The 13,000-nt window shown below is 40.1% G+C and overlaps 1 protein-coding gene across 1 annotated transcript in view; it reads right to left on the bottom strand.

Annotated features, from left to right (window-relative positions):
* Positions 1–640: 640 nt before the first annotated feature.
* mettl15 (methyltransferase 15, mitochondrial 12S rRNA N4-cytidine) overlaps positions 641–13,000 on the bottom strand; it is a 46,426-nt gene continuing 34,066 nt past the window's right edge. Inside the window, exons 5-7 of the mRNA XM_070908287.1 lie at positions 11,316–11,507; positions 9,886–10,064; positions 641–1,834 (exon numbers count right to left, since the gene is read on the bottom strand). Coding sequence (XP_070764388.1) covers positions 1,419–1,834; positions 9,886–10,064; positions 11,316–11,507 — 787 coding nt within the window. The 3' untranslated portion in view covers positions 641–1,418. The remainder of the gene's footprint in view (positions 1,835–9,885; positions 10,065–11,315; positions 11,508–13,000) is intronic.

The raw sequence follows: 13,000 nt of genomic DNA, 5'->3' as shown, positions 1-13,000 counted from the left end.
AAAGATTTTTGCGGCAATAGAAGAAGACTTAATGTCATGACATTTGCATTAACTGACATCCACTGATGTCAAAAGGGAGGGACATTCAAACTCACGATATGGCATCATTTCACATTAGATAAAAACAGCATATAATTTTAGACACAGTTAAATGTTACTTGCGCCATTTAGTTTCCAAGGTAACGAGGAGGGTATATTTAGAGTGCACTAAACTGAAACTGAAAGAAAAAAAGTGTTAATAATCTTGATGGAGCAATTACAATTAGTCAAAGTCAAATAGTAAAGATCAAAACACCTCATCTGCTTACAGTTGAAGGTGAGAGAATGCTTAAGAACAACCACCCAGCTCATTCAGCACCACTTCTGACACTTGCGTCATTCAGTATTTAGTGGCATTACTGATTCACATGGTACAGTAGAGGTTTCACTTGAGCTACTCATCAGGGGAGGTTCAGGGGAAACACAGACGTCAATGTATTGTTTTGTTTAATACGTTGAGCTTTTTAGAAGCAATAACCACCTAATATGCATGCTGCTAAACATTAGCAATTCCAGAAAATCAAATATATTAGAATAGCACACAGAGTTTAAAAATCTTCACTGCAGACAGGAGCATGTCTTGTCACTATTAACACAGGATTGTAAGGGATCATTTCAGTGCTGTATCAAACCAAAATGTGTTTGTAATGTAAGATTGGAGTGAAAGGAAAAAAGCTTAGATACATGAACTGAATTGTGAGAAACTTATCAATAATTTTCTGTACATTTTAATGATACAAAAAGGCAAACAACACAAAAGTCACAGTTTTATTTTGGCTAAGGAAAGGTGAGAGAAAGACAGACTGCTGCCCAGCAAGACTGGGATTGGGAAGTGGCAACCTATTAATTCAATCAGAAGTTTTCCTTCTGGAAGCCAGTTTAATATAATTACATACTATATTTAACTGTAAACAATCAGCTTCTTCTAATTAGTATTGTGTCTTCATTTAATTCAGAATTTAAATTGTAGTTTTTTCAAGCATGGACGTTCATTCTTGACCTTTGGGAACAGTATATATAACAATATAATTAAAAGGTCTCAACCGCATGTTTCAACCAGTAGGAGTCGCTAATGCAAGGACGCAAAGGACGACAACCCTCACTGGCTTCCCACCAGCGCACGACCAAGCCGGAGTTACCACGGCCAGGATTAAACCCTGGGTCTCTGCGGTGGTGGGCTAAAGTTAGAAAATATTTACATTTAAAGTCAAAAAAAATAATAGCATCCACAGCAGACAAATACAGCGGAGAGTTATTATGTAACTGAATTTACACCCTCTACCAAACTTGCTTAAAGTATTAATTGTAAAAAGTTACTCTGGCTGTAAAAAAGCTCAAACGTTTTGATGAAAAGAGGGAGGATTTCTGCTCTCGCATAATTAACGTCTGAGAGCTGCTCTTAGTTTAGCGGAGCGTCCTCGAGGATTCTCTTTTACATCTTCCTTTTCTGGGGTGATCACTTTTCTTCGCAGAGGAAGCCAATAAACACTTCCACAATCTTTTTTTTCCTTCCCAGTGCCTTGCTTCCGCGGGCTGAAGTGATACTGATCTAGATTAGACAAGTCATCTCCCTGGAGGAAACGTTTGACCAGTCTGTCTTCCAGCGAATGAAAGGTGATCACGCAGAGACATCCTCCAGGCCTCAGTACCGCCCGGGCAGCACGCAGCCCTGCATGTAGTTCGTTCAGCTCATCGTTCACAAAGATACGCAGAGCTTGGAAAGTCTTAGTGGCCACATGTGCAGGTCGGTGGAGTCGGTCTTTACGTGCATAGACGACAGCAGCAGGAAACGATCCTAGAGACAAAGAAATGGTCAGAGTGACTGGATGCAAGTTTAATGCACTATAACATTTTGTTGTTATAGTATGTTTACTGTTGTTTTATTTGCATATAAAAAGGATAAAGACAGAAGGCACAAAGAATAATAAGTAAGTATTTGGAAAAAATGCTCAATGTAAACAGAAAAGAAAGTTGTTGGAGGTGTGCAGGAGAGGCTAAAAACAAAAGATTTAAAACTTTAAAGGAAGAACACAGGCAAGACTGCAGGAGACCAACAGGGGGAGATGAAGGAGGGAGTGTGGTCACTTTTAAGGTTGGAACGACAAGTCCATCGGCTAGCCTATTTTTTCCAGTTGCAAATTCACCCGTCTCTTTCACTCTGCACAGTTCAATCTCATTTAACTTCAAGATGCGAAATCACAAAACTCTTGAGGCAAGGTGGGACTGGCCTCTCACTCAGGAAATATTTATTGTTTATACTCTTGTTTATATTACTGCAAGTCGAACTAATACAAGCAGCAGCAGAGAAGGACGGCTGTTGTTAGCCAGCTAGCCATGCTAGGTCCCGTATTTATATGCTAACAACCCTTCTCATGCTATTTTCTGTCCTGCCTGCTTTTCACTGCACCATGGGGGTAAATATGGTCTGGATGCACCCTAAGACAGAAATTCATCCACCTTAAATCCCTTGGAATTACATTCAGATTGGAATTAAATGTGGATTTGTTTGGTCATTTATGAATTTCATGCCAGAGACCGACCGTTTATAACCAGTTTCAGACCAACAATTACGGTTGGTTGTTTCGAACCACGACAACGTATGGTACTTTTCCGAACTCTGACCATAACCTCGATCGTCCCCTTAACCATGCATAGTTATTCTATCACTATTCTATGACATTAGAAGAAAAATGTAACATACAATACGCAGTCCAAATGTAAAACAAGAGAAAACAACCACTGAACAAGCTCCTGAGTCTCCATCCATCTAGACGACAAGAGACACCACTTTGAGCTCAGCAATATACACATTTCGGACAGAAGAGAGAGATGATTTGAAGGAGGTGTGAAGGAGGCCATCTGTGTCAAACTTATCAGCTCATCAGCTACCACACCACCAATCCATACCTTGATTCTTGTGACTGTGGAGACTCTCATGTGACCTAATGACTCATATACGACCTCAATAACACACAGGTGTTATCAGTGTGTGAATAACAACAACAATAAGAGGTGGAAATTCCTGGGATCTCCATTGGTCACGAGAGTAAAAGAAGCCTCTTGGATGAAAACATTTTCAAGAACGGATCTTCGTCCTCCCAAAGATCCAGCCTCTCCCCTTTTCTCCCTGCCTCTCTCTAGTTTGCATGTTATCATGGCGCTCTCTCCCTCCTTGTATGGATGCTATTGTCATCTTCTATGTTTGTTTGGCCTGACCAGTTTCCAGGTCTTTATGGTGGAGAGCAGGTGGTGTGGCTCAGATCCTACGTAGTGGGGGACACCTGAAGCTGCTCAATTGTCCTCCTGGATCCATCCTCTTCACTTACGTTTTACAATCTACATTTTGTCAGCATAATTGTATAAACTATGATTTTCTGTTGTGAATATATTGCATGCATATTGTAAAGCCCCTTGAGGCAAACTGTGATTTCTGATATTGGGCTGTATAAATAAAATTGACTTGACAAGAATAAAATAAATCCAATTGCCTTTGGCTTGGTACTTCTAGGTATGCTATTTCTTTTGGATGACTGAGAATCATCAGACATAGACCACTGGTTAATGTAATAAATGCAGGATGTGTCATTAAATTAAGTTCATAGAAAACAAAAAAGAGATGAGCTGACATAGCAAGACGTAGCACAAAAAACATAGCTTATTGAAAGATATAAACAAGACATTGAAACCAGTGGAGAGAGAGCTGCAGCAGGACTGAGTGGCAGGTCCATGAGAGGCTCTGTGCAGAGCAGATGGAGGGTGGAGATGGTGTTGATATGGCTGATGTGTCACCAAAATACCGAGGTAAATGCAGCCAAATGCCTCTCATGAACTCTCAGTTCACTGAATGCCAAGTTCAAGTTAAATCTTACTGAGCACAAAGTGATTACTCCCTGTGCCCTGATTACCGTTAAAGAAAATACCTAAATATTGTAGGTTTTTTGTAGTTATTTCTCTCTGGCTGGTGCACTCAGTCTTGGCCTGCCTTCTGTAAAATGAAGCGTGATTTATGTTTCACTCGCCCACCCCAACCTTCGTCTTTAATACTCCTGAACAATTTACACCTGCCTTTTAGAGGCGGAGAATTTTCCATGCAAAACAAAATGCATGTGCAATAAGGTGAAAGGCATTACTAACTGCAGACATGCAGCAGAGAACATTTAAATGCCAAGAAAACTGCACTTACTGCTTGTGCACCTGTTTGATAAATAACATGCAGGGTGCAGAATGCATCCAAATTTAGGCACAAAAAGGTCAATGAATGCGGACATTAAAGGTTAGAAAACTCTAACTGAAAATGTATTAAAATATTTGCTGCACATTAAAGTTGGGAAACATTAGCTTTATATTAAAACATGTGTGATGTGTTTGCGGGGTCCAGCTTGACCGACTCATCCACCACACAGAAGAACAATTAGACACTTATACAGACCTAAAGAGAAACTGCAATAAATAGAGAAGTGAGTGATGTGGCATTTCTCTCCTCCTGCACTAAACAGCCCAAGGTGTGACTCACACTGCAATCAATACGATGCCTGCACAGCACGGCCCAGCCCTGGTCTGGCCTCACCAAGCCATGTGCTCTCTCTCTAATTCATCTTTCAAAGGTCCTACAGACAGATCTATGGAGATGTGTACATAAAGCGGAAATCAGGTGGTTAAGACGGAACCACAGTGAATGTATTACATAGAACAACATACAGAATTATCATCTTAAGTCGCTGTATTTGATGTTTGTAGCATGCATCGACAAAGGCAAGAACTACATTCCACAATAAGCTATCTGGACAACAACAGTGTTTGATGCTTCTGTGTTACTGGCCGAACAAAAAGCTGAATAAATGGAACAGGAGAACGTGGACACAGCTTTGTTTGAGGAAGCACAACAGATGAGACGATGCATTTGCTCATTTTTCAATTCGAGCCAGGAATCGACAGAAACACTGTTGGGCTCTTGAGAATGAAGTGTCATCACCACAAATCAAGAATTTATCAAATGTAAGTGCTTTGTCACACCAGAACGTTGCACAGTGTAATTCATTTCCAATTTCTCACAAAATAGGTGGTGCTGGAAGCTTGGTGCTAGCTTCTGCAGCAAGTGAGAAAACTGGTAATATGCTAGCACTATTAGCCACCATAGCCCACCAGGCTAGTTAGAAAGTTATAGCTAGCTTGATTGTTAACCGCGCAATAATATGGATTTGCACTATCGATTCCTGTCTCATGACTGACTGCAAACCATGCCTCTTTTGTGAACAGTTTACAGTGCATCCGGAAAGTATTCACAGCGCTTCACTTTTTCCACATTTTGTTATGTTGCAGCCTTATACCAAAATGGATTAAATTCATTTTTTTCCTCAAAATTCTACACACAACACCCCATAATGACAACGTGAAAAAAGTTTTTTTGAGATTTTTGCAAATTTATTAAAAATAAAAAACCTGAGAAATCACATGTACATAAGTATTCACAGCCTTTGCTCAATACTTTGTTGATGCACCTTTGGCAGCAATTACAGCCTCAAGTCTTTTTGAATATGATGCCACAAGCTTGGCACACCTATCTTTGGGCAGTTTCACCCATTCCTCTTTGAAGCACCTCTCAAGCTCCATCAGGTTGGATGGGAAGCGTCGGTGCACAGCCATTTTCAGATCTCTCCAGAGATGTTCAATCGGATTCAAGTCTGGGCTCTGGCTGGGCCACTCAAGGACATTCACAGAGTTGTCCTGAAGCCACTCCTTTGATATCTTGGCTGTGTGCTTAGGGTCGTTGTCCTGCTGAAAGATAAACCGTCGCCCCAGTCTGAGGTCAAGAGCGCTCTGGAGCAGGTTTTCATCCAGGATGTCTCTGTACTTTGCTGCATTCATCTTTCCCTCTATCCTGACTAGTCTCCCAGTTCCTGCCGCTGAAAAACATCCCCACAGCATGATGCTGCCACCACCATGCTTCACTGTAGGGATGGTATTGGCCTGGTGATGAGCGGTGCCTGGTTTCCTCCAAACGTGACGCCTGGCATTCACACCAAAGAGTTCAATCTTTGTCTCATCAGACCAGAGAATTTTGTTTCTCATGGTCTGAGAGTCCTTCAGGTGCCTTTTGGCAAACTCCAGGCGGGCTGCTATGTGCCTTTTACTAAGGAGTGGCTTCCGTCTGGCCACTCTACCATACAGGCCTGATTGGTGGATTGCTGCAGAGATGGTTGTCCTTCTGGAAGGTTCTCCTCTCTCCACAGAGGAACTCTGGAGCTCTGACAGAGTGACCATCGGGTTCTTGGTCACCTCCCTGACTAAGGCCCTTCTCCCCCGATTACTCAGTTTAGATGGCCGGCCAGCTCTAGGAAGAGTCCTGGTGGTTCCGAACTTCTTCCACTTACGGATGATGGAGGCCACTGTGCTCATTGGGACCTTCAAAGCAGCAGAATTTTTTCTGTAACCTTCCCCAGATTTGTGCCTCGAGACAATCCTGTCTCGGAGGTCTACAGACAATTCCTTTGACTTCATGCTTGGTTTGTGCTCTGACATGCACTGTCAACTGTGGGACCTTATATAGACAGGTGTGTGCCTTTCCAAATCATGTCCAATCAACTGAATTTACCACAGGTGGACTCCAATTAAGCTGCAGAAACATCTCAAGGATGATCAGTGGAAACAGGATGCACAGGATGTGAATACTTATGTACATGTGATTTCTTAGTTTTTTATTTTTAATAAATTTGCAAAAATTTCAAAAAAACTTTTTTCACATTGTCATTATGGGGTGTTGTGTGTAGAATTTTGAGGAAAAAAATTAATTTAATCCATTTTGGAATAAGGGTGTAACATAACAAAATGTGGAAAAAGTGAAGCGCCGTGAATACTTTCCGGATGCACTGTATACTCTGGCAGAGCTGGTGTACATTAAATTGGATGGTACAACAAAGCTAATATGAGCTAATATGCGCTAATATAAGCTTCCTCCATTTTGGACTTTCTGGCTTTTTGTTCCCTCAAAAAAGGTGAGCCCCGTCACTGTCAAGACGGTTTGCAACAATGCAAATTCCTGTATCAACATTCACCAAACTTTGCGACTCCATTAATCGCGGCAGTTCTTGCTGGTGTGACCGGTCCACAAGACCACTCATGAAAGTCGCACAAATCAGAATTGAATGTGTGCGCTTAACACATTTACTCCAAAACTACAAATCAGCTATTGACCAATATTAGTTTATCGAAGATACATTGGTATATTGTGCAACTTAGTTTAAGTGACCACCTTTATATTCATCAAATTCATTCAGTTTAGCCAGGGATCTCTACAAAATAAAACTGGGTTCTTTTGTTGCCATTTTGTGGAACTCTGCAACGGGCTGAGTTTTTCTAAATGCATTTTAAATTGACGGTGATAGCATACATGCTAATGATGAGTCAATTCAAGTAGATCACCACATGTGTTTTACTGTTACAGTTGTTGCTCAGGGTGGAAATTAACATTAAACAGCTTGTTGGCGTCTCTAAATCAGTGCATCCATGTCCTTCCCTCGGGCTACTCAAACACACACACGCACAGTTAAATACAGGGTGTTTATGCCATTTATTGGGTTGTTGTGTTGATTGTATTTGGTGCTGTAATGTAGCTAAAGCTGATGCTTTACCCCAAATAGTTCATGGTTGCAGGATGTTTCCTGTTACCTTCGCAGCTGTATGACAGTTTTGTCTCCATGGCTGCCTGTGCCATGTAAATGTGTTTTTATGTTAAATCTTCAGGTCACTTACATGATTTTTGTGGCCTTCTTGATTCCATTAGCACATAAAAGGAAAACGCCCCTACCACCCAGAGGCCAGACACATAAAACTCTGTGTATGCACAAAGACAGATCTAAATCCATTGTGAAACAGGCCGCACGTGCACAACGAGACCACTACGCACAGCTGTGGCTATTTGTAGAACCATTATTATCACCAATTTATCACATCTATTTGTAAACCATCTGGCAGTGATATCTCTCTCGTTATCGTTAAACGCTAGAAAAGTTATCAATGATTTACAGAGCTCACACTGACTCAAATTAAAGGACGACATGAAAACATCAAACACGGGGGAAAAAACGCCAATGTATATAAAAACACGAGCACACAAAAGTAATTGACTAGAATTAGGTTTATAAATGTGATGCACACCCATTCAGCACGCTAACCTTCACACCCTTTCCTCTAGCAATACAACATGAACATCACACTGCTTCCCTAGTTGGCAATGAACATTGGCGCTGGACACAAATCCTGTCCTGCAGAATCGTCCAATATCAACGGACCTCCTTGGGACACTGGGCTGGTGTTTACAACATACTGGATAAACAGTTGAAGAAGAACTGTGCCAAATACACATAAATCCTAACTGGAGACTGGCGACTAAAGGAGTTGTTGAAAGTCTACAGATACAGGAAAGTTTGGTACGTAATGGTCTCATGCCAGAAATTGTCACCATTCAGCTGTCCTAAAACTACGTGATGAAAACTCTGTGTACAAATATGCATATGTATTCTTTTCATCACATGCATATAGATTTAAGCAGTGCATATGCATGGTTCTGCCTGCTTCCCTACTCTAAGAACTAAGAATGGCAAAGACGTAGAGTGATTTCATGGATTGGGTTTTTTGATTTAGTTCATAGCGCTCGTATTAAAAGACTTGTGCTTCATGTGCTTTACCAGTTTATGTGTGGGAAATGGCGTATGCATGGTTTTTGAGGGTACGCATCATTTACATTTGGCCCCAGGTGTGTGTACAATGCCAAAGCCCTGCTCATTCACATAGCAATGCTTCTATGTACGACTAAATGTAGTATTGTTATATTCTCATACAATTTAAGTTTTGTAATAATTAATCAAATAATGAGGTTGCACATTGGATGCTGATGCAAACAAATCAAGGTACAAATACAACACATTATGTGCTGCACTATTTGTTATTTTCATCTGGAAAATTCAGCTTTTGAATAAATATTTACTGCTGTGAAATGTGTAACATAACCTCTACTGTAAAATAAAATTAAACAAGAGAGAAAGCATGACCAAAAGATGATGAAGACATGAAGTCTCAATACCACTAGATCCACGCCCCCCCCCCCCCCCCCCAACACACAAGCCCTCGTCATTTCTCTGTTCCTGTCAGCATCACTGTCATAATTGGTCATAGAGCCCCCTGTGGAACTTTCTTAAATCAAGACCTCTCTGATTGTTCCAAATAAACATTGGTGGTGACTCGCTTTGCTCTTCAAAAAAGATTAAACAGCTGCTCTTACTCACACCTTTTCTCCCAGGGTGACACTGACGCACATACTGCTCTGTGCAATAACTATTGAAACGACATCTCATTCGTTCAGCAGCTCAAATCTGGAGGCATACGGCTAAAAAAGAAAAATAACAATCAGTGAAAACAATGTAATCCCAGCTTTATGCACAAGTGTGTCGTGTGAGAGCATATGTGGGTGTTTGCATTTGTGTAAGGTGTGTGTGCATATTTGTGAGCAGAGAAACGGGGGAAAAGAGAGGAAAAAAGAAAGCAATGTGGAAGGAGAGAGGAGAGATGGGCTACTGTATGTGAGATACTGTTTGTTTTCAAGGCATTAGCCACATTCTCTTTCAGCCACCTCTGTCTTTGTCTCAGCTTTATCTCTCAAAGGAAGGTGTGGAAGAACAGCACCCAAAACAGAAGCAGGAGAGAGGATGATGACTGGGGTCACAGTCTATGTAATTTTCTGAGACAAATACGCCTCACCGGGAGACAGCCTTAATAACTCCACTCGTGTTTTATTTTCCCTTACAGCCTCCAGGATGCTGCAGGGAATTAATCAGAATAGTGTCGAGCTACCTGCAACCACGCTGGACAGCTGCTGTGTCCGGGTGATGGGGTTGACACGGCGTGCTTCCACAATGGCTGAAGCTATTTTCCTGGCGTGTCTTTCTTCCCCATATGCAGTGAGGATGGATGCAAGAGCCTGTTGATCTAAGGTATTCACAACGTCAGCAGCGCAGGGCATGTCGGGGTACCTACGCACAAAGAGAAGCCCAATTAAGCTGCTTGACGTCACGTCCTTGCTGACAGTGGCGAATCCTGACAACTCTGAGATACAGCTGAAAGCCTTTATGGCTGACAGTTATGAATAGAATGATTGTGAGGGAATGAAAAGAAAAATGCAGCTTGTGCAGTCGCTTATGACGGGGTTATCTTAGCTTGTTGCTTTGCAAATTATGTTTACTTTGTGATACATATATATTTCTGAAAACATTCAAGAAGCATTGAATTGCAATACACATTGTATATAAGGTATATATACACACATATAAACATATACACATACATATATCTGTATGTAAGTATTTAAGTGTGTGTATATATAAATATATGTATATACAAACACACATATACATATATATGCCTACATATATACACATATGTGTCTGTATGTATGTATTTAAGTGTGTGTGTGTGTGTATATACATATATATATATATGAATATACACATAAAAATTAATATTAGCAACTGAATTTTGTTCTCTTATTTGGTGTACACTTGTTGCCAATATTAAAATGAAACTTCAATGTATAGCTTGACTGATACTGGATTTTGGTGGCCAACACTGGCAGCAATTAAATTTGGTTATTAAAGAACTGTGACCAAGACGCACACTGAGCAGGACATTTTACAGTTGGAAATAAACTTGTCAGTGCTCTCTTCTGGATAAACTACATGGTTTAGAGAAACCAAGGTTGAACGGTGGTAGGAGATGGAACAGCAACTGTGGTCTTTGGTGTCAAACTCACATATTTTATACACCCAACCAGGCACCTGATGTCTCCCTAAGAGCTTTTGCAGCGATATAACATCACTCTTCTTCTTCCTTTGCTACTAAGAAAGAACAGTTGTATTCATACGACCACAAGAGGTCATTTGTCAGGAAACATAAGTTTTAATGGTTTAAAAAAAGATATACTGTTTTTGCCCCACTTATTCAAGTTAAATGATCAACAAAAAAATAATTAAAATAAAGTCTATGAGGCCAATGTTATTGCTATCCCATTTTGGCTAAACCCCATTTTTCATTAGCTGTACTTTGACATTACTGCTCCCATGAGTACAGAAGCAATTTCAAGGCACTAGTGACTCTGATTATCCAGCACCTCCCAACATTATTTATTAGTCTAGTGTTTTTTGTGTCCAGTTTTGTTAATGCAGCATTATTAATCAAATTGAGGTAAATCAGTCTTCCCGACCTACTGTATGTTACAAATCTCTTACCTCTCGCCATCCATTCTCATATCCAAGGGCCCGTCCTTGCTGATGGAGAAGCCTCTCTCCGCCTGATCCATCTGCATTGAGGAGCAGCCGGCATCCAACAGGACCGCATCAATGCTGCCTGGCTTAATGTTCATGTTAGACAGCATGGCTTCAAGCTCGCTGAATCTGCCAAGCAATGGTTTCACACGACCACTGACAAAAGGAATAGCGCAATTAGACATCCGTATATCAATACATACGGAACAACTGCTGTCAAAATGCTGGCCTTATTTAGATGGAATTGGAAAATAAATTACTACATTATTGGGAATCCAGTGTTTCTGACATCCAGTGTTTTCAAAAGTAGAGTAGAAATGTTATTCAGGTCATTGACAACATTGCAAGAACAAGGTATGACACTAATATTAAAAAGAGAACACGGGAAAAAATACATCACTTCAATGTGTGTGAGTGCAAGCTAGATGCCTTCATCTTTTTTAGTTAATCAGTTCGTCAGTTGAAGAAGTTACATTTTAATACAATCAACTGGTTGGCATCAAAAACAGTAAAGTACAGAAAAAAAAGAGGCAACAGGTTGAATAAAAACATACAGATGAAAGGGCTAAGTAACAAACAGGTGTTACAGAAAACAATACTTCATAAAAAGTACATAACATATAACATAGGACTGAGATAAAGATTATGGTTCAAAGAGATTAAAGATTAAAAGACATGTTAATGATTACAATTGGACTCTGAAATCAAAAATGCCTCTATAAATGTTTAAATTATGGAGAGAAGGACGAAGGATTTCTAATATTGCATTAAGTTGTGTTCCAAAAATAAATCTTATTTTCCAAGATGATAAAGAGTTCCTGAGTGATAGCTCTGGTAACACGCTCAAGTATCGCAGAATTATTCCTTAATAAAATAATGTGAAGGAGGAAGCAGGGACTTATGTAAGGTTAGTAGTTTACAGACTGGTTCAATAGAGGCCAATATGCCAGACAACATTTTCAAGTACAACCGCATGAAGATATGTATTCAAAGAAATGTGTAAAATGTGTCCTCATCTGATGGCAAAGAAGACCAAGACTCCTTGGTAAATGAAAATAAATACATCACGTTTTTTCTGTTAGTTTTATTTCCTACATTAATATTTACATAATTTACTTATAAATACGGCTTTAAAATCAGAAGACAATCTACTAGTCAGACCCAAGTCTTGATGTGAGTAACTGCACACTTATTCATTGATTCGACACTTGGGTCAGAGTAGTAGAGTCATCAGCATAAAGACAAAAATGTTTTTACATACGGCAGGTAAGTCATTAATGTAAAGGAGGAAGAGTAGTGGGACGAGTATGCTGTCATGGGGTACGCCAATATGAATAGCAGAGGGGAAAAGGTTTACATGGCACATTTTTACCACCTGGGGTCTGTTAAATGAATAAATAAATAAATATGAGATCATCTTAGAAATTGAGGAAAATTGGAAATGCAACTTATCAGGTAAAATGTGATTGTTCAGTTTCAAACACTTCATGAATACCAGTAAATTTTGTTTCATTGACATCACCTATATCAAAGGTGCGTATTTGTTCAGTAAAAGATAATATAGCGACCTTTGTTTAACCCGCCTCTCTCTCAGTGTCAGCTGGAATGGGCTCCACTATCCTTATTTTTCCTTTTTCTTCTATTGCATT

The sequence above is a fragment of the Enoplosus armatus genome, chromosome 1 (genome assembly GCF_043641665.1).
Source record: "Enoplosus armatus isolate fEnoArm2 chromosome 1, fEnoArm2.hap1, whole genome shotgun sequence".
In the NCBI taxonomy this organism is placed as follows: domain Eukaryota; kingdom Metazoa; phylum Chordata; class Actinopteri; order Centrarchiformes; family Enoplosidae; genus Enoplosus; species Enoplosus armatus.
The sequence above is the reverse complement of the archived record's forward strand: the minus strand, read 5'-3'. Positions and strand labels throughout refer to the sequence as shown.